General features: G+C 40.0%; 1 protein-coding gene and 1 long non-coding RNA gene across 2 annotated transcripts in view; one reads left to right on the top strand and one right to left on the bottom strand.

The window, feature by feature from the left end:
* LOC122822521 overlaps positions 1–21,434 on the top strand; it is a 93,486-nt gene that overhangs the window by 33,687 nt on the left and 38,365 nt on the right. The gene's annotated exons all lie outside the window — the stretch shown is intronic.
* grin2ca (glutamate receptor, ionotropic, N-methyl D-aspartate 2Ca) overlaps positions 1–21,434 on the bottom strand; it is a 59,370-nt gene that overhangs the window by 31,726 nt on the left and 6,210 nt on the right. The window contains exons 2-3 of the mRNA XM_044101248.1: positions 11,169–11,625; positions 1,434–2,035 (exon numbers count right to left, since the gene is read on the bottom strand). Of these exons, the coding sequence (XP_043957183.1) occupies positions 1,434–2,035; positions 11,169–11,609 (1,043 nt within the window). The 5' untranslated portion in view covers positions 11,610–11,625. The remainder of the gene's footprint in view (positions 1–1,433; positions 2,036–11,168; positions 11,626–21,434) is intronic.

Raw genomic sequence — 21,434 nt, 5'->3', positions numbered from 1 at the left:
TTCAAAAAGGGGGACCGGAGGGTGTGTTCCAATTATAGGGGGGTCACACTCTTAAGCCTCCCTGGCAAGGTCCATTCGGGGGGTTCTGGAGAGGAGGGTCCGTCGGATTGTCGAACCTCGGATTCAGGAAGAGCAGTGTGGTTTTTGTCCTTGTCGTGGAACACTGGACCAGCTCTACACCCTCAGCAGGGTCCTGGAGGGTTCTGGGAGTTCGCCCAACCAGTCTACATGTGTTTTGTGGACTTGGAGAGGGCGTTTGACTGTGTCCCTCGGGGAGCCCTGTGGGGGGTTCTTCGGGAGTATGGGGTACCGGGCTCTTTGATACGGGCTGTCAGGTCCCTGTATGACCGGTGTCAGAGTCTGGTCCGCATTGCCGGCAGTAAGTCTGGCTCGTTTCCGGTGAGAGTTGGACTCCGCCAGGGCTGCCCTTTGTCACCGATTCTGTTCATTACTTTTATGGACAGAATTTCTAGGCGCAGCCAGGGTGTTGAGGGGATCCGGCTTCATCAGGTCATGATCTGCAGCTCTCGCTGGAGCGGTTCACAGCCGAGTGTGAAGCAGCTGGGATGGCGATCAGTGCCAAAAAGCCAAAAAGCGAAGCTCTCGATTTACCGGTCGATCTACGTTCCCACCCTCATCTACGGTTATGAGCTTTGGGTCATGACTGAAAGAACGAGATCAGGGATACAAGCGGCCGAAATGGGTTTTCTCCGTAGGGTGGCTGGGCTCTCCCTTAGAGATAGGGTGAGAAGCTCAGTCATCCGGGAGGGACTCAGAGTAGAGTCCCTCCCGGACTCTCCTTCATGTCGAGAGGGGCCAGTTGAGGTGGCTCGGGCATCTGGTCAGGATGCCTCCTGGACGCCTCCCTGGTGAGGTGTTCCGGGCACGTCCCACCGGGAGGAGGCCCCGGGGAAGACCCAGGACACGCTGGAGGGACTATGTCTCTCGGCTGGCCTGGGAACGCCTTGGGATTCCTCCGGAGGAGCTGGTGGAAGTGGCTGGGGAGAGGGAAGTCTGGGCCTCCCTTCTGAAGATGCTACCTGCTACCCCCGCGACCCGACCCCGGATAAGCGGAAGAAGATGGATGGCTGGATGGATGGATGGTTTTACATGTATTTAAAATAAGTTAATCACATTCATCAAACATAGCTGTGAGAGAAATGCAAAGATACTTTATTTGATCATATATTTTTAATTATATGTTTTTATGCTTTCATCAAACAAAATTAGGGAACAAAATAACAAAAATAATATTTTTTATTAACGGAAATTTAATGTGGCAATAATAAACCCAAACCTTTTATCCTGAAAAGACATTTTCACAATAAATGATAGATGTGATAAATTACCCCCCCTCCATTTTTGTATTGTATGTAAATCTTATTAACATAAAAAATCTGGGGTTCAGATTAGTCTTTAAGACAGTGTCTTACCTGAACAGCGTGTCGTTGATGGCAGATTGTTTGACAGGGTTGTGACAGTCGCTGTGACCCTCAGGAATGAAGCCTCTCTGCTTCCTGAAGCTCTGGACCCCTTTAACCACAATAGCTACCCCGTCCCGCACCCTCTTCCTCAGACTCATCCTCCAGCGGTCTGTGATGATGCTGATCAACCCCACTGGGAAGCTGTCAGGTGGCGGGATGTCTGGGTTTCCCACGGCCATGCTGGGGATAATCCAGATGTAGCCCGGTCCTATTAGTCCAACTTCGGTTGCTAATGAAAAAAGGTACTGTGCCTCTTCGTGGGAGCAGTAGACCAACAGGACCTGGGCATCAATCTGCTGCAGCAGCCTCCGAGCTCGTATGTCGTTTGTGCTGTCAGCCGACATGTCGAAGGACAACACGTCCTGCAGGTCCCACATGAAGTAGCTGGTGTCTGTGAAGGACTTGATATAATCCACGTAGGCTTCATAACCCGGGTACAGGCTGGTTATGACCACAAAGCTGTCCCAGTTGTACTCCTCCATCACCTTGAACATGCCGTTAATCTGCTGCTCGATGGAGGAACCCAGTTGGAGGAAGTTGGAACCTTCACCCTGTAGTAAAGGAGAGAAACAGGACACCATTTTCTTCACTTAACCTGTTGGTCCTGTACAAATAAATACAGTGGTTTTTTTATACACAGACTCTAGAATAAAATCTGGAGGACCTTTTTGAAGACAACATTCTTTAAACCTCTTGCGGTTACATGCAGTATATTGGTAGGGAAGCCGACATATGCAACCGTGTAAATGAGCAACAGGGAAAGGGGTTGTCCCATCGGACCGTCAATTCCCGAAACACACAAAAAAAAATTTAAAAGGGCATCGGGGATTTGTGCACAATGTAAAAAATCTTGTGGGGTCCAAATGATCAAATCTCTTAAGAAGGTTAAACCCAGACAGATCACACATTTTGAAGTGTGCAACCAATCCATTTGTTTTGGTAGCAGGTAAGCTTTCTCTCACTATTTAATCACTGAATGGCTTATCAATAGGCCTGTTTAAGTACAAATAAACTTGACATAAACCTTCATGACATTTTTCAAGCTGCAAAGACGGATGATCAGCGCATGTTTTATCTGTCTGTTCTGAAAATGTTTTCATCTTGGAAGATGAATTGCCTTTACTCTGTTCAGAAGTAGAGATCAGACCAAAAATGTGATTTCCCTTCTCTTCGCTATATTTTCAGTAAATCTCCTCCTACAGTGTGAACAGTCACAAATCTACTAGATCTGTTACTGTGTAATCAGTGAACTAAAAATTCAGACCAAACATTTTTTTGCCTTAGAAAGTGGAGTTTTTGTCCTGGTGTTAAATCTCTAGAGTAGCCCGTCCTGACCCGTTTTCCTCCCCAGGGAGAACCCGAGCTACGCCGCGCGCTGAGCCCTCGCTGCTCCGGTGGTGGAGGGGTCAGGTGTTCCGAGACTCCTGGCAGCCTGTGATCGTATTCTTTCCGACTCCCTGTTGTCCTTGACGGGTTTAGCTGTCTTGTGATGAATTAGTGTCTCACAGTTTCAGACGACACTGCTAAATCCAGCCTCTGACTGCACCATTGTTTTTCTGTCACTGTTTCCTCAAACAGCAAGGGAAATTATGGAATAAATACACCTTTCATGCACAGTGCATTTTCTTTCATCCAGAAGAATTCAACTTTCTCCCCTATAAAAGCAAACTGGGAATTAAAATAATCAAATTTCTTTGGCATCCATTCTTCATTTTTTATTTCATTAAATCAGCCCAGAGCTCATATATTTTCCTTAAAATGGTTGCTCTTTCTGTATTCGCCTATAGGACACTCAGTTATCAGCGCATTTAGAGGGAGCTGGTTCTGCCTGGTGAATCCGCTGTGGACAGAGATGGATGAGGCGAACATTTACGTTTGGTGCAGAGATTTCATGCAGGTTTGTACAACCTGAGAAATCCACTCCTCCTGCTGCAGATCTGTCAGTGCTCCAGCCTCAATCAGGCTGTTCCCTCACTGACAGGCGCTGGGCTGTCTGGTAGTGTCTACGAGGATGTCTGGTTTTGTTTTTCTTACTGATTCCTTCATGCTCCCTTGCACATGGAGCCACAAAGTACCTTTAACTCCTCAGACCCGGACAGCTCAATTAGCAGAGGGCAGACAGATGGCTTGGTCCAAATGAGCCTGGGGCATTACTGCAGGCACCGCTGCAGCTCAAAGCCACAAGTCACGACTGTCTTGTCAGAGTGCAGAGCGCAGTCCGAGGAATCAAAGGATGCGGGGAATCATTTACAGAAATTGGACATTTAATTGTCCGCCAGGGATGCTAGCTCGATGGGAATGCAAATGTTAAGAGTTGGATAGACTTGAAATGAACAAATTGTGTGACATTTCTGTTTGGTAAAAAAAAAGTCTAAATATCCCCCGTTGAAAATGATATTCAACGGGGGATATTTATAATCCCCATTTAGTAGATCCCACGAATGCTAATATTAGGCATTTGAAGGGATATATTTATCAGGAAAATATGCATGTGGAAACTAGCTTTCCCCTTTTAGAATAAAATAACTTTGCAGGGGTGCTGCTCATATAAACATGGCACTTTTTGATTATTTTGTAACATAACAACCACATGCTGGGAACATACAGCAGACTGCTTCGTGGATATTCATATCCAGGACATAATACATGTTTTATTTTGGAAACAATTTAATCATCTCTATTTCAAATTTTACTGTACCTTAAGCTCTATTTCTCCAACCAATGCTACTGCGCTGCATGAGGTTGAAACCAATTTAATAGTAAGTAGTTACACTGTTTTTACCTTTCCCAGTATGTCTCTATACTGTAGATGTGATCTTTATCTGACTTGCATACATTTTTTTTCCTTGCATCTAAATTATTACTCTGATTAACAACGTAAGTTCTATTGAGCAGAAATTTCCTGCTATTTCTCCTTAGTTGGGTAAAATAATAAATTTGCCAGCTTTCAACTGGACGTTTTTCCACTTAGAAGACATTCGGCCCTGCTTTCTGAAAGTGCCTACTATCACACATAATGCAATAAATAATGAAAAACCTTCAAGCAGGAATTAAGAAAGTGAAATATTAAACATTCATAGTTCCAAAGATGAATTTAGCAATATAGAGTTATGTTTGTTCACAAACATTTAAACCTGATGTTTGCTTTCATGTTTGAACATAAAACAATGTTTCAAAGCCAATCCCACAGTCACACCCACACACACATGGCCCTTCGTGGAGAGAGTGACTTCTGGCGACGTCTCTTGGTTGTGACATATGTGTGCCTCCGCCACGCAGCAGGAAGTGCCCTGGCAACAGCTTCCTGTGCTGCTGACGTCACACAGACCCTGCATAATGACAGATTATCCTAGGCATTTCTCACTAAATGTTAGATTTTCTCTCAGTTTGTCAATAATTAAATTAAAATTGATGAACTATAAAGTTACAGACAGAAACTTGCTAAGCTCCAGAAACTCTGCACCGACCTTCACAATAACACTTTGATTTTTAGTATTTGTGACATTAAAGGTGGCTAACTCTTTTTCAATGCCCTCTAAAATGAAGCACTCAAACTTATCTCAACTAAAGGCAACAGTGTTAAAACACTTCCATCCTCTGTTCACATCCCAGTCTTTCACATTTCAGTGCCTGCAGAATGAAGCTGGACTTCATGCATGTCCACTGACCGCCAACACTGCTCCACGCTCCCTGTTGGCTGCTGCTTATCAGTGTTTGAACACTGTTGCCTTTAGTTGAGATAAGTCGGGCTGCAACAGTGCAGTCAGTTTTAAAATGCAGGATGTGGCAGCGGAGAGAAGTGAGTTCAAAAAGTAGAAAAGAGAGATAAAAAAAGAACTGCTCTAGTTTAGAGAACCGCCTCAGGCTCTTGTTCTTGCAAGACTTACATTTTGTTCTCTTAAAACTCTCTGGTTCGCAGGATGGGATGTGTCAGTCTGCAGAAAGGATCCATTAAAGAATGCTTTGAAGTTCAACTTACAATATCAAGCTAATTTTTAATGATTGGAGGAAAATAGTTCATATATATATACCTGCAATTTTGACTGCTAAATTACATTTGAAGGACACCAAACGTCTGTGTTTCCCAATCACATTAGCCCTGCCATTTTATGACAACCCTACTGGCAAAATCAAAGCTTCCTCTTTCACCTTAAATTGACGTGTAGCTGTCTGGTTGTTTTAACCTCTAAGACCAACAGCCTGTAATCTAATGTTACAGAACAAAGTAAAATGGCTTAAGAAAAGGAATCTGATCAGCCTGTAATATCCACCCGTCACTTTCCAAGATCAGAATTTACTTCTAGTGATGCATTTAAAAGTGAGTGAGCTCCATTGGTTTAACTGCTTCTGACAGCGTCACATAAATCAACTGTGATATGAAGATAAAAGCTGTCAGATAAATATGGTAAGATGAAGAGGGCAATTTTAGTTTTCTCTGAAATGTGCAGTGGAGTTAATATCAAGCTAAGCAGACCTTAAAACATTATTACTTTCATACTGATGTTTATTTTTTTACATTCACATATTGATGCTTTGTACTTAAAACAGCCCCTGCACCTGCAGGATATTTACATTACTATTGAACATCTGTGCTTTATGTTGGAGCTAAAATCTGTTTAGCACTCTGAACAGCTGTTGAACCTACAGTTCACCCAGAAAATTTTCAAGCACCTCACTTTTTCCGCATTTTATGTTACAACGTTATTTCAAAATATAGCAAATGACACTCCCTTGTCAAATGTCGTTACAGAAAGCCCTTGTTATGACAATTTCTCATTTACGTCAGTATTCACAACCTTTTCTTGACACTTCGTTGATCCACCTTTGGCAGCAGCTCCAGCCTCGGGTCTCGTTGAATCTGATGCCATTAGCTCAGCTCACTAATCTTTAGGCAGTTTGGCCAACAGTTCTTCTCAAACTCCATCAGATTGGATGAAGACATCCGTCAGTTATTTTCAGATCTCTCCAGAGTTGTTCAAACAGATTCAAGTCTCTTGTTTGGCCCATCTGGATTTTTCTCCAGATTTGTACCTTGAGACAATCTTGTCTTTGAAATCTACAGACAATTCCTTTGATTTCATTCTTGGTGTTTGACCTCTGACCTACCTTGTCAACTGTGGGAGTCCAATCAATTCAGTTGATTGGACTTAATTCAGTCCAATCAACTGAATTCACCAGAACTGGACTAAATCTACACTTGGCTATCATGCACACCAGGATTTCTTTCAGTGTCAATCTGTAGGATGTTCTTGATTTGTGGAATTTAAACTGTTAACTTGCCTTCTTGCAATACATGTTTTATTTACACATTTTATTTAGTATTTCATTCATTTTATTGTTGAACTCACAGTTCTTGATTTGGTAACTTGTTACTAATTGTAACACAGTAAAACTGTCATCTCTCTGTGTTGTTAAAGGTCAGTGATAATAACCTGATCCTTGCTGCCTGTTGTGTAGATGTAGTGAATATAGAGTGAATGATTACCCAGGACCTCACAAAATTAGGAACTGATCTGGTGAGGCATGTCAGTCTGGAAGCTGGTGCCACAGCGGGGTGAGGAGATTACGTTCACTTTCCAACAGGGACACTCCATATTAATAACACGTTCAATACTTTTCTGACAGGCAGCTTTAATGCCTTCACTAGACGGCATACATATTAACAGCTTGAAATTCTTTTACTGTCTAATTACCAGTAAAGAGCAGTGATTTATTTCAACATCTACCATCTTATTTCTTATTACACGTGTTTATTCTGCAAGTGATTATGATTGATTTGCTCTGTCTGCATTTGAGTTAGAATTGCTTCAGTGTAAATGAGTGTAAACTCCATCAGATTGGATGGAGTCAGTTAATGTCTCCACATTAACTGATGAGTAAAACCTCTTTCATTACCTTGGAGGAGCATGTTGATGGCTACATCACACAGCAGCTCTGCTAAAATGGCTGCAGCTGATGAGGGAGATGTTTGAAAACACGTGAATTATGGAAATCATAAAGATCTTACTGGTGTTTACTTGTTTCTAATTAAACAAATGAAGGGCAAACACTAACACTACAGGAAGCGAGGGTTTGAAATTATTTGATGATGATAAACTGAAGCATAAATTTTTTGACTAAAAATGAAATAAACTTACGTTTTTCACTGAGAAATGTTCACTGAGAGGAGAGTGCTTCCACCTTAACCTTTCATCCAGACTGCTGAAGGTTCATTTGTGACTTGAGGAAACTCACCTTCTGTTGGAAAACCCCATTAATGCAGATTAACTGCAAAATCATCTCAGTGCTGTATGCAGGACAATATATCTCTCCCACTTAGAAGCAACTTCTCTCTCTCTCTTTGTGGCATATGCTGTGAAGGGCAGATTATGGGGAGAAAAACAGAAACTAAAAAAAGGATTTGGTTCAAATGGGTGTGGATTACAACTCTCACTGAGTTTCTGGAGGGAAAAATCCCCCTCAGGGCTGAGCTGTCTGGATACAGGCTGTTTAAATGCATTCAGTTTGGAAATAAACATAAACTATTTAGTCCATTTTATCTAAAATCAGGTGATTAAAATAATGAGATACTAAAAAAAAGCCCAAAATACTTTCTCTGAATTTTATATCTACTAATTTCACATTTAGTTAATTGGACTAAATTTCAGTTTTTATTGTTTTTAACATTAAAAACATTACTTTTCAATGTTAAGACTTATCAGGCGAGTTTATTCATACAGCTGATTTCAGCAACAGCGTTCATATTGCTTTAAATTGCTAAAACATAAAAACGTAAAAATCCATGTCAAGCAGCAAAACAATTAATTGAAAGAAGTAAAGAAATTAAACATTCACTATTTTTAGTACATTTTAGGGTTAGGTCGACATCTTTTTAAATTTATTACCACAAAACCATGGGTGCTAAAAATGTAAATTTTTGGAGAATTTAATTCTTTAATAAAGTTAAACAAAGTTTTCCCACTTTGTTAAATAAACATTAAATAAAACATTAGCCTGTCAAAAACCAGCCACTTGTTTTACGCTTTGCTTCATACGGAGGGTCTGGACCCTCAGATATAGAGAGACTATTGATTACTCAAGGGTTGGATCTGTGTTTAGCTAGTTGCTTGTGTTTGTCTTTGACAAATATAAAACGCGAAACTTAAACATTTCCCGTTTCACCTCTAAGTGCTCAGTATTTGGAATTGTGAGTGGCGTCCTTTATTTTCTCTGTTGCCAAACTACAACCATCGATAGGTTGCAATTCAAAAGCCACCCTGAAATTCAAAGTCATTGTTCGCAACGTGTGATCACTGATTGGCCAGTATGAGATGCATCCTGAGAAATTGAGCTCACTGGGTCAAATCCCAGATGGAGCACTGGAAAAAAAACAGCAGGATGAAAACAAACCTCCACGTAATCTAAAAGTAGAAATTATTTTTACCACCCAGTTTGGCTCCTTTGTTATAAACATTAGATTGGTCTGACAGATATTCAGAAAAACAACCAATACCTGAAACTTTGAGATCAATAATCTGCCCATACAAAGTGGGTTTGATGACTGATTACCAGAGCACAAATGATCAACCACTAAATGACAAAAAGCAGCTAAACAGAAGTGAAGCCCTTTAACCTGACTTGGCATTTTATTAGGACCACTTACAGACAGATGTTGTCGGTTAAGAGTAGATGCAGCTCGGAAATTAGATAAACAATCAACATTTAAAGCAAAATAAGCCGTAAGGTCAGACACAGCCTAGCAGACGGCTGCACAAAGACCAGAATAAAAGCTGCTTTACAGAGAAGCTGGATTCCTTTTTATGGAGGATAAACAAGTTCATCGTTTGACTCGGTTGCCTTTTAAAAGTTCTTTGTAAAACTGAAGACCAACTCTGCTCCTTGTTTATCAGCTTAGCTTCTCTGCTTAAAGCCAAGTTTCAATCGTGCTGCCTCCAGCCGTCTCCTGAGTCTCCTGACTTCTTTGGTCAAGATTATCAGACAAACTGCAGATGAAAACGGATCAAAACAAGCTAAAATCTCTCTCCTCCAGTGTAACTCTTGTAAACTCCCTTATTCAGAAGGTTTTAAGCATCCTGGAAAGTTTAGGGGTCACCAAACTTGCAGCCAGTTATACAAAGTAGTCTAAAGATTTTTTTGGAAGTTTAGATTGAGCATAGTAATGTATGCATATCTTATGGTGCATCAATGTTGATTATTTTCACTCTCAAAATTGATATTTCCTCCAACCTATTCTATAATATGACATCCACTGTTTCCTAAATCTTTTAAGATCATCAGTTTGACCAAGCATTTCCCGTGGTATTACATTCCTCTGCCAGCCTGTCCTTCTGTACACATCTGTAGTAGACAACCAGGAGAAAGCTATTTTGAAAGGATTAGTGTCTGTCCCTGTGGCTGATCCCTTTGTGGAGAGTGTTTGTGCCTCCTTGATGGATCACGGCTGCTACACCTCCCAGCTTCAAACCAAACAAAGTTTAAACACTCAGATGTCTCACAAGCATCTCTTGAGTCCTCTACCATGACTCCCTTCTCACAACATTCGGAGCTGAGCTGATTTCAAACTCCACATTGATCACAGGGTCAAAGGTTAGATTGAATATGAGAGGTATCTGTTTCCGGTTCCATTTCCTGATTTCTATTAATGCATTTATCTGCAGACGGAGATTGTTTATGATTCATTATGAAAATGATAGAATCTAATGTCAGCTATTTCAGCACATTTGCTGTCCATATGGAAATAATAATGTTTGATGACATACATCATTAGTTTTCAGGGAAACTGTTTCCTTTCTGCTTTTGGGAGTGTAATTATAGTGTAGTAGGCGTTAGACTGTTTGGAGTGATTGACTAAAATACTACAAAAGACAGAACCTGAACATCAGGTTCTAACTGAAATGTTCCCATAAGTAAAAAGGTTCTATTGAACTGAAACACAAAGTAATTTACAGGTTATAGATTCATTAATTATATAGAACATAGTCATTATATAAGAATATAGTGATATTAGCAGAAAGATGTAATTTTAGCATTAAAATATACCTTAAAATTATGAGAAAAGTCATTTTGATGAGAAACATAGACAGTCATGAAGTCTGTTTCTGATAATAATTTGATGCTGATGTCTTAAAGAATAGGTATTTTTTAAGTATTAGGGATTATATAAAAGATACTATTAAAATGTTTTGCTGTTTTTCACATAGGCCTTCTTCTAATATTACAGCTTTATGTTGGTAATAATAGAACATTATTCTCATAATTAAAGAAAAAGACTTAGTTTGCCCCTAATACTCTATTGTTGAGTTGAGCTGAATTCAAAGTCCAAATAAATAGAAGCTGTAAAACAAAATGGTAGGCCTTGGGCATGCTCATGTCAGTCAACCCATTGGTAAAAAAAAGTTCAGATTTTTTAAGAATTCCTCTTCAAAAATCAAAAAGTTAATTAACAGATTGAATCAACTTATCGGCCAACCCTAAGAACTAACACTAACATCCACGCTGCTGAAGTATTTATGCTAATTGCTGTTTTTAACTATTGAGGGAGATATGCCAAGAAAAAGTGCCTAGAAAACAACAGAAACCTCAAAAGTGAGGAGACATTTTAAAACAGCAACTCAGCACATTGCATGCAACCCCAAATGGGTCTTTATTGGTCCCGTTCCTTCCTTAAATTTGACCCTGACTGACCTTGTAAGGCAGGACCACTGCAGAGCCGCCGCTGATACCCACAATGGGCACTGCTGTCTGTGTGGAGATGAAGTCCAGAATCTGTGCCACAGCCTCAGAGCCAACATTGTCCTCAAACACCACGCCGTGGACCCGGTTAGTTGACAGGGTGTCGCAGATCCGGGTGAGCAGAGCGCGTGGGTTAGTGTTGTTGACCAGCACAGTGATGGGGTTCACCTCCAGCGGCAGGTCCATGAAGTTTTCCCGGCTCAAACGGCCCTTTATCTCCGTCTGGTAGGCCGGGCCGCTGAACACCACCGCTACGTTCACAGAGGGCACGGGGAACCCGAAGGGCCGACCCAAAGAGGAGGGGGTTGTGCAGAACAGCAGCAGCAGCAGCAACAGCGGCAGCGGTGGCGGCCACCACAGGGAGTCACTCCAACTGCCCAGACGAAGGCCCATCTCCGTCACCTACTGCCTGTAGAACAGGTTGGAGTACAGAGAGGGGATCAAAAGAGGGTTGATAGATTAGATCATTTAAAAAAATATATAAATTACAATATTTCTTCACTTTGATCAAAGAGGCTGGCTTTTATTTCTTCAAACAACATTTTGGCTTTGTTTTGGTCCATGTTCTAGTCTGAAATGTCCATTAACGAGGCCCTGAGTGATACTTTCAGACTACATCCACATACAAGAGGGAGCTCTGGCTGGGTTGTGGCGTCTCAGGCCGGCAGCTGCCACCCTGCTGTTGCTGCATTCAGCCTGCCAACCCAACAGATGGCGTCCAGTGTTTAATGCAACAAATGGAGAACAAGGGGATTTAGAATATTTCTCTCGTGACAGTACTTTTGATGCTGTTACTTAGTTTCATCAGCAGTTCCAGGCTTAATCACATAAAGGTTCTAATGCATGCTGTTCACTATCCTGATTTTTGAGATGTCTTGTGTTGTGACAGATTTTTGGAGTCACTTTTCTGCTTTTCTGATGAGTTTTAAAATTAGGATTCCTACTTTTTGAGCAACTTGTATTTACATTAAAAGCTTGCAGCGAGTGGTTTATATTGTAGCCAGACAGCAGTTTGTGTTGAGCTCTCAGACAGCACTGAGCTCTTTGTCAAATCTGTCACAGAAACGTTTGTGGCTCTTAGGGAGAGCTCTTCAATGGTCCCCTGTCACAGGACTCTGATCCACCATGTGATGGAATCCCATTGGGGTGAATATATTGTAATCCCTTGGTAATCCCTGCCAGGCGTCATGGCTTGCAGCTTGATTGTAGAGTAGAAACTTATCGAGATCCGCCTGCTGCACAAGGTAAACTGTTGTTTAGCTCTGCTGCTATACCTTTTCCTATGTTGCCTTTTAGCTATCTCACATCCGGAATACAAATAAAACAGCCTTAAAGGCATGTGATGCTTCTATGCAGACGCTTCTTTATAAATGTCTTAACTTTTATTATGCACACACAGAGAGGACACTGCAGATTTATAAAACCTGGCACAAGAACAAATGGGTTGAATATTTTCCAGCAGATATAACAAGCACAAAAGCTCACAGAAACCAATCAAATCCCAGGAGCAACAGTTTGAATGTATTCTGAGCCATGCAGATCTTTGAGGCGTATGTGAATGATTTTATATGCAAGGAACTGGCAGATCTAGAGGACATAAGTGGTGGCAGTAAGAATGAGCTAACATGATTTAGGGCTGAGGGATAAAATCTAATTCTGAATGCATCGAGGTGAAGAAATGGACGGTTCTGAATCGATTTACAAATGACAAACTTGATTATCTTGACGCTAATTGATAACCTAATTGTGAAGAATATACAGAGAGGAACTCTGAATCACACAAGTGTAGCACCTGGACAGTTTATTAGGACATGAGCGACTGCATCCTCTGCACTAAAGGACACGTTCCTTGGACAAGAGTTGTACATGAAATAAGCAAGAAATATGTTCAAACATGACAAACTTGAGAAAGCATAATAATTCTCCCCCATGAACTTGTTTTGTCTTGCTGTGGTTCATGTGGTTCAGTATTTCTGTGGAGGATCTCAGAAGTGGGATGGCGGCTCCATATCCCAAAAACTCCGACTCTTAATGACCACATGGCTGCAGAACCTCTGTGGTATCAGCTGGAATGAGCTCAGTAATCAGTAACCACCAGATTGAACTGTAAAATATTAGTAATAACCTTTACCTAACCAGATAAAAACCTGGAGATATAAACTCTCTTTTTCAAGACTCTTTCTATTCCAAGAATAGCAGCACCATTTACAAACATCAACAATAGGACTGTAGCTAATGATTATTTTAGTAATTGAGTATTCTGTTGATTATCAAATAATCTTGTAATTGGACAATAAAGGTTCTGCAGAAACTACTTGAGCTTATTTATGAGTAATGCAAATACACAAAAAATAACATCAAATCATCCTAATGCAATACTAAAGCATTTCCAGCGGCCATTACCAATATGCGTGATGAACTTTACTCTATTCATAGAAACTAAAAACAAACATTAGCTATAAATAACTTAAATTTCCTCCTAACTGCCCTCAGCTACATAGAGTTGTTTCTATTTCACAGAAAATCTAAAAATAAAGTGTGACAGATTACTGCTCAGGGGTATTTGTACAAATAAATTCCAAATAAAAAGGGATTACAGTTTATAAGTCGTTTTTTCTTTCTGCTTCAGTGCCAGTTAAAGTACAGCAGTGTCAAGCAAAACAAGCTTATTTGGCTGACAAGTGTTTTTTCCTCCATTTGACTCCATGCCAAGTGAAGGATGGACAAGTTGAGCACTGAATGGGAGTGCATATCCTGTTAGTTAGCAGCAGAAACAGGAGACAGGTTGTTGCTGTCGTCACAACGCTGGTCCAACCTGGATTCACTGTGAGTCATTGTGTTCCTGCTGACGCAAGCTGTGGAGCACTCTACCTCCCAAACACTCATTTACACACACTTTCTTTATTATAAGCTTTGACTCAGCTTGTGTTATTATTAGTTACTATTATAAGTATTGGCTTATGATGTGAATACAGTAACATTTACTAATAATTAAAAAATTGATCTAATGCCATGGTAGTTTAGTTCTGGCAAATAATTACATTAGTTTTCTTTGTAAATTCTGATTTAATGAGCTAAAGCCACAGAAACATTTTGTAGTTGGTTGCATTTATTTCTTTCTCTGAAATGTTTTCATTTCTTTTCTCAGTGACAAAGAAGACATAAATTTTCACTTGCCTCATATCACAAATTTTAATTCTAATTTGAATGAATTCATGTTAATTTTTCATTTCCTAGTTTTGCTATGTATATTTTCCATCAAAAGTGATGAAAAAGGAACAGCGATGAGCCAGAAATGTACAAATTTCATGTCGGGTTCTAACTAAAATGTGTCTAAATTCCATACCAATACAAAGAGAAATCCCTAATTTTCTATACTGCTGATTTTTCAGGGCAAAAGATAAAATAAATCTAACCATTTTATATGTTACTGCAGGTAATTCAGTCCCCATTGAGTAAAAACATTAACTGAAGTGTTGCTTTCCTCTGTAGCATTATAGCAGTTGTGATTGACATGATCAATATCAATTGAAAATACGATAGGAAGTTAAATAATTTCACTGAGCTCTTATCTAGAACCGCATGGCATTCTGGGTAATGTAAGCAGAGAGACATGAGTCAGGGATGGTTGCTGGATGGATCACTAAGATTGCCCTCTAAATATTGTCCGTTCCTCCAGGTCATAATGTTATGCCTAATTGAGAGCTACATTTTGTTGGGTTTCATGTTTTATACAACGAGGACAGTTATTTTTGTTTTTAGTAAAGTAACGGTCAAAGGTGGTAGTTGTTTTGTTACCTGTCAGCCAGTGAAAATAACCAGGAAGATCAGCAGCTGCTTCTTACTAACAGTCTGCTCTCTGTCTCAGACTCTGACTAATGAACATTGAAGATGTGCTTAACCCCCTCTAGTGGGAGACACACAGAGGAAGCAGCCTCTTCACAGAAGGAGCTCCCAGAGTTTTATCATGAATTATTTACCAATATTTTCCCCACTGACATCTGGACACCTTGATAACTCCAGCAGGTGAATAATAACTTTCAGCTCAGATAAATTGAAATCTTTTGATCTACAGAATTTGGTACACATTTTGGCATTGAACATTGCATGTTTTATAACCCGTCATCAAAAGAAACCATCTTTTTCTTCCTCATGTGTATTTTTATTTCAAACATGAACCCATACTCCCATATCTTGGTCTTCCAGTATTCTTTATGTTTTCTGTAAATCGCTAAATGAAGCTGCATTTCTTCTAACAGTGTGACTTTTACTAGATGAGGTATGACCTGTCATTTATTAGTCACTGCTGTCATTCTCTTCTTGTGATGCCGGCGGCTAATTATCGAGTCCCTGCAGCGGTAAAAACATCTGGCTCAGAGGTGTGGTCTCATCTGCGCAGTGTTTAATGCCTGGCTTTGTATTCTGGGCATGAAGCCTGTGGCCGCACCTGTCCCATCCCGCTGTCACGTGAGCAGATTCAGCCACGCGTCTGCAGCCTGTTAGGGCTGCGGTTCACATGCTGACAGAGTCATCCTCAGTGTCGTTATCAGTAAAGCTGCAGATCGGTCAGAGAGTCCACAGAGGCTGAGGTCATTCCACAATCAGTCTACTGCTGCCACGTCGTGACCTTTAGAAATCTGATTGAGAAATATGAGTTTTCTATAACTTAATCAGCCTCTTACTCGATTTTTATTGCTTGAGTTAAGTTAGCCAAGTTATGAGAACAGTGAGTTCATCATTTCTCTTTAAATGCTAAAATCACTTGGATTTCCTTACAATATGTCTCTAATAATTAGTCATTTTTAAACCAAGTACAAGTACTTCTATTTAAGTACTTGCCAACAGATCTGTCATAATAACAAAGTTTACCGGACAATAAATTGTCCCAGAAGTTACTGTAATAAACAATAATATTGTTATTTTGAGATTTCTTTAAACAATATTGTCCTTCAAAAAAGAAGAAAAGCACCAGTCTGAAGAGTTATCATCCAGTTTTTGGTAGGAAGAGAAAAATTATAAATTATACCAATGGAAATGATTGAGCTTATTTAAATTTATTATGTACATAATTAATTTGATTATTGTGACAAGCCTTCCTGCCAATGCCAATTGCCAATAAGAGTTTTTATCTGTAATTTATAGATCCTGTTTCATTTCAAAGTAGTCATAAGATGGTGGACATATAAAAGACATAACTTCAATATAAAAGTTATATCTTTTATATTAAAGCTTTCACACATTTCACACCTGATTTTTAAATATTCCATTAATAATCCAGTTCAGGTTTGAAGTGTTAAACATTTAACTTTTTAAACTAGAGCAGATTAAAGATGCTTAAGGGAGTGAAAAATTCGGTGGAATCAGCCGTTAGCCATTTCCCAACTTCAGCTCCATGAAAATTTGTCTCTAATGTGGTTACAGACAAACTGACCATGGTGGCGGCTAGAAATCTCATACTTCGACTCTAACACACCAAAAAAACATCGAAATCCCACATTATCGACATCGGATGATAGCTGGTCATCAAGAGCAAAGTATTGGGTAAGAAAGTCTGTGATTTTGGGTATCTTTTCCCATTTCATGGTCTCCTAACAGCCCTCCTCTGACCTGCTTCGTGCTTGAATCATACATAGATTCAGTTCTTTCCTGCACATGTTAACTTTCAAAAATTCTGTTGGTATCACAACTTGATTTTTGACAACAACAAAAACTGATGTTTAGGTTGCCGTCACAACCATCACGTTAGCTGGTTCTGAAGCCTTTTTGATTTTTTAAAATATTTTTAAGCGTCAATCTCTATCCAGCCATCCATTTTGTGTTAAAGCCATGAAATGATGTGTCAGAAACACACTGCAAAGAGCGGTGTGTGTGTGTGTGTGTGTGTGTGTGTGTGTGTTTCTAGCCTTAAATCCCCACTTCAGCTTGCTGCACAGACTCTCTGTAATTGCTACATCACATACTTGAGCCACAGCAGTGGTTTACCCCTGCAGAAGTCAGCTGATGGGCTGCAACTTCATTATTTGATGGTCAGAGGCATAAAATTGAATTCATTCCTTTCACCCCCTTTCACAGAATACATGGAAACATCAAAAAGGCCTGCCCTTAGTTGTTGTATGTTGGTAGCGATTGACCTAAAGAGGGAAAACCAAAAACCAGGTTATTGTTAAAGAAGCTTGTTGTTCATATTGTTTTATCTAATCATGTTAATGGAAAGTAAACCTTTGGTAGTAAATGGTTAACTAAATCCTTGTGAATCAAAGTTCTTTTAAAGGACTCTGGGAGATTTGCAGGATATGAATCCAGTCAGTTCTTGACTTTTGGTCAGTAGCCTAAAGTCTTCTTCAGAGAAAAGTGAATTATAGCTTTATTTTGGAAATCCAAAGTCCTGGAGTCTGGAGGAATATGGGAGAGGCACAGAATCCAACGAGCAACTTTTACAGAACGTCATGCTTCCCTCTGCTGATGAATTTTATGGAAATATTGATTTCATTTTTCAGTAGGACCTGGCACCAGCCCTTCCAGCGAATAGGACCAGTACCTGCTTTAATGACCACTTTATTTACCAATGTGCTTGATTGGCCAGCTGACTGGCCCGACTTGAACCTCATGGAAAATCTATGCATGATTGACGAGACAAAGATGAGAAACCCGAGCTGGTCATTGATACAAATTAAAGGCTTTTAAAGACCAATGGGAATCTTTGGGGACTTTACAATTTGATTTGAATACAGTTCAGAAAATTATAACTAGGTCTGTTACAATTCATTAAATGATTTGAGTACCTCAATTTTTTTAATTCCTTGAGGCAAATTATCTGACTTGAGGCTTCGTTAAATTATGTTTTCCTATTTAACACACTGCGTTCCAGCTGGTGAACTTGCCATTTTCAGTTTCTTACCAGTGAAAGTGTGCCACATCAGTAATAGTTGAATTGTAATTGTAAGATGAAAGGGTGGTTGCACGTTGCTTGGAAACATCAACATCCAAAAGTACCATCTGTTGCAGGTTTCAGTCAATGTGACATAATTTCCCGTGACGCCATGAAGTAACTAGCAACCCTTTCCTGGTAAACTCCTGACTCTATGTAGATGTGTAATATCTCTAGCCCAGCACTGCCTGTCAGGAATCCCCCCTGCAGGAACGGACCGATCAGTTTGCGAATGCTGAATCAGATTATAACCTCTGGACTTAAGCCAGATCATCATAAAAATGCATCTCTGTTATTTCAGTTATCCTTGTCTGGTCTTGGGACTTTTGTCCAGAACTGTCAGATTTAGCTTAAGTTAAAATTTCTGACATCTTGTAGCCGCTGTCAGCAGAGCCTCATTGAAACGGGCTACAGCGTGGCGGTTCATATAAACATATATATATTTTTAGCTGTGTTGGGATTAAGAAAACAACTGTTGTGTTTCTTAGTGAGGCTGTGTCTGGCGCCGCTCTGCAGTGCCTGGCGCTGCCGATAATTAACAGGACCGAACCAGTTCTGAAGTGCAGTCGACCAGAAGCCAAAAATTTTAATGTTTACTTGAGCTGAACGCAGCTTAGTAAAGTACTCTTATATTTCCATCAGATTCACATTGATGCTTCATGATGTAAACTGATTTAAAAAATCACCTGGAAGTGCAGGTGAGTGGATGTTGAAGCTCTGTGTGAAAATAAGGTTGACGAAGAACAAACAAAACCAAGAAAACTGGGTTTTAAAATCTTGACGGATCAGTTTGTTCACAATGGTTTATGTCTTGGACGTTGTATCTTTTCTTTATGGGGCAAACTCCTCTCTGGTGTTGCTGGTCTTCACTCTCTATCTCCAAATAAAAAAGACATCTGCACAAAGCCAAGACTCCTAGGAAACAACTCCTGAGTCCAAAGCTTAATTTAGCATGCCTCTGAGGGGCAGCAGTGGACAAACAAGACTGAATCTGTGCCACTCCGCTGGCAACGTTCCATACAGCATTCTCCACAGATCACCTGCCAAACAGACTAATGTCGCCTCTCTTTTCTAATTATATGTTCATTAAACTGTCTGTTGCAAGGAGAGCTTCTCATATTCTGGTACCCAAATCTTCTTGCAGTGTTAATTAGTCATTTCTATTTTCCTTGCCGTTAATCTCCTGTAAACATCTGATTAAGTGTGGCATGGTTGAATTGCTTAAACCTTGAAGAATCAATGCATAGAAACAGTTAAGAAAAAAAAAATCAATAACAGTTTCACCTATCTAGCTCCTGTAAGTCATTCACTAAAGCAGACATTTGGCTTCTTGTCTTTCAGAAAAAGACCTTGATGACATTGACACAAACACACTTCATTAAAACTAACAGTTGAAGCTTCTACTTGGAAACAAGCTAGCATGTTTTCTGACAGGAATGATAGAAAGGCAGAGAAAACTAGCAACAAAATAACCTGAAATCAAACAACAAACAGCCAATTTAGGTTTCATTCTAAATAGAGCTGCACAAGATATTGAATTGGAATGGCCGTTGCATTATTGATGTGTGTTATATGTAGGGATGCACTGATCTGAAAATTTGATTGATATAGATATCCGAAAATAACATTACTGTTATGCCCGATAACTGAGACCCATATTTATTTTCCAAGCTCTTCTACACTGTGGAGAAACAATCACACTTCTGTTCAGTCAAACTCCTCACCATCCAGCGGTGCATCACTGTCACATGACCAAACAATTACCACATGACCAACCATCTACGCTCCTGAATCAGAAGCAGCAAGAAATTGGAGAAAAAAGTTTTTTAATATCAGCCTAGTTTTAGTAATTGAACTGATAATAAAGTTAATTTTGATTTCTTATGTATTTCTAGTTATATCAGTGTTTATGAAAACGTTTGCCATGCAGTCAAACACATAAAACAATTTACTTGCATTCTACAGATTTGTCTGTTTAATACACTTCAATCAAATCAGTTACATTTCAGCAGCAAGGAGTTTAGATAATTAAAACACAAAATTACAAAGTTATAAAGAAAACACCATTTGGTCAGCGATTGCCATCACCAAAATTAAACACATACTTCCATATATTACTCTGTACTTTTAAACATGGTAGATAGGAATTTTAGAGAAACAACAAATTCCATCTGCTGCTGTTACCTGTGCTATCAAAGACAAATTGATGGAAACATTTACAGAAGTACAAGTTTCAGTTCAGGTCTACTGGTTCTGGCGATGCCAAGCAGACCAGAACCAGAACCAAACATGGAGAAACAGCATTCAGTTTTTATTGTCCTTCAATCATGAACAAACTTCCAGAAACCTGCAAAACCTTTGAAACACAGAGTTCCTTTAAATCAAGGCTAAAAACAACTTGTTTAGAGTTGCTTTTGATAAATAATATCTGGAACATTGATTAATATAGTTGGTGTATATTTCCTTGCTGATTTGATGATGGCATTTGACAAAATGCAATGTTTATTGCTTACTGTTATGTTTTCAAGGTGTAAAACACTGTTAACTACTTGTTACATAAATCTGCTGCACCATTAAACTTAACTTGACATCAGTGCTTGTATCCAGGCCACAGGAGAGCCACAGTGTATTGACACGGTACCAGCAGTGTGTCCGCTCTCCCAGCTCTCTTACTTCCCCCGTGAATCAAGGCGTAAAAGCAGTTGAGGGATTGTTTGGACTCATGAACACAGACAGTTTATCTAAGCCATATGAAAGCTCCTCCAGCGACTGGTTCTGCTGCTGCCAGTCAGAATCCTCCTCATGGTCATCCTGTGAGCTGTGTGTTGATTTACTGCTCCACTCTTCATGAAACAGTGTGCTTTGAGATGGCCATCTGACAAACCCAGTCCGCCATAAGAAACGGTTTAGGACCAAGTCTGAGTCTGGCATCGTCTGTTCGTGGCTCCCAAAGGGGAACTATGATGGAGGCTCTTCAGCCTAAAGCTCTGATGATTTATCTGTCCCTGCAGACTCCTGGAGACACATCGGCATGGATCAGACTCCATCAGATATTAGTTTCTGTCCCATGCTTTACCTTCGCTGCTGCCCAGAGCACTACAGAAATATTTAAGACGTGGGCTCCACATGGACTATACGCGATTCATGATTGAGCTGCCTTTTGATGGAAATCCTGTCCAGGTGAAATCTCAATAAATCCCAGATAAGCTGCCTAGATGTCTCCAAGGTCTGGGTGGAGGGGAGATGGGGACCTAAAACTTCTCATAAATTTTTGCATACTGCTAGAAGGA

The sequence above is a fragment of the Gambusia affinis genome, linkage group LG19, assembly GCF_019740435.1.
Source record: "Gambusia affinis linkage group LG19, SWU_Gaff_1.0, whole genome shotgun sequence".
Lineage (NCBI taxonomy): Eukaryota > Metazoa > Chordata > Actinopteri > Cyprinodontiformes > Poeciliidae > Gambusia > Gambusia affinis.
Note: the sequence above shows the minus strand (reverse complement) of the source record. Positions and strands in the feature narration are given on the sequence as shown.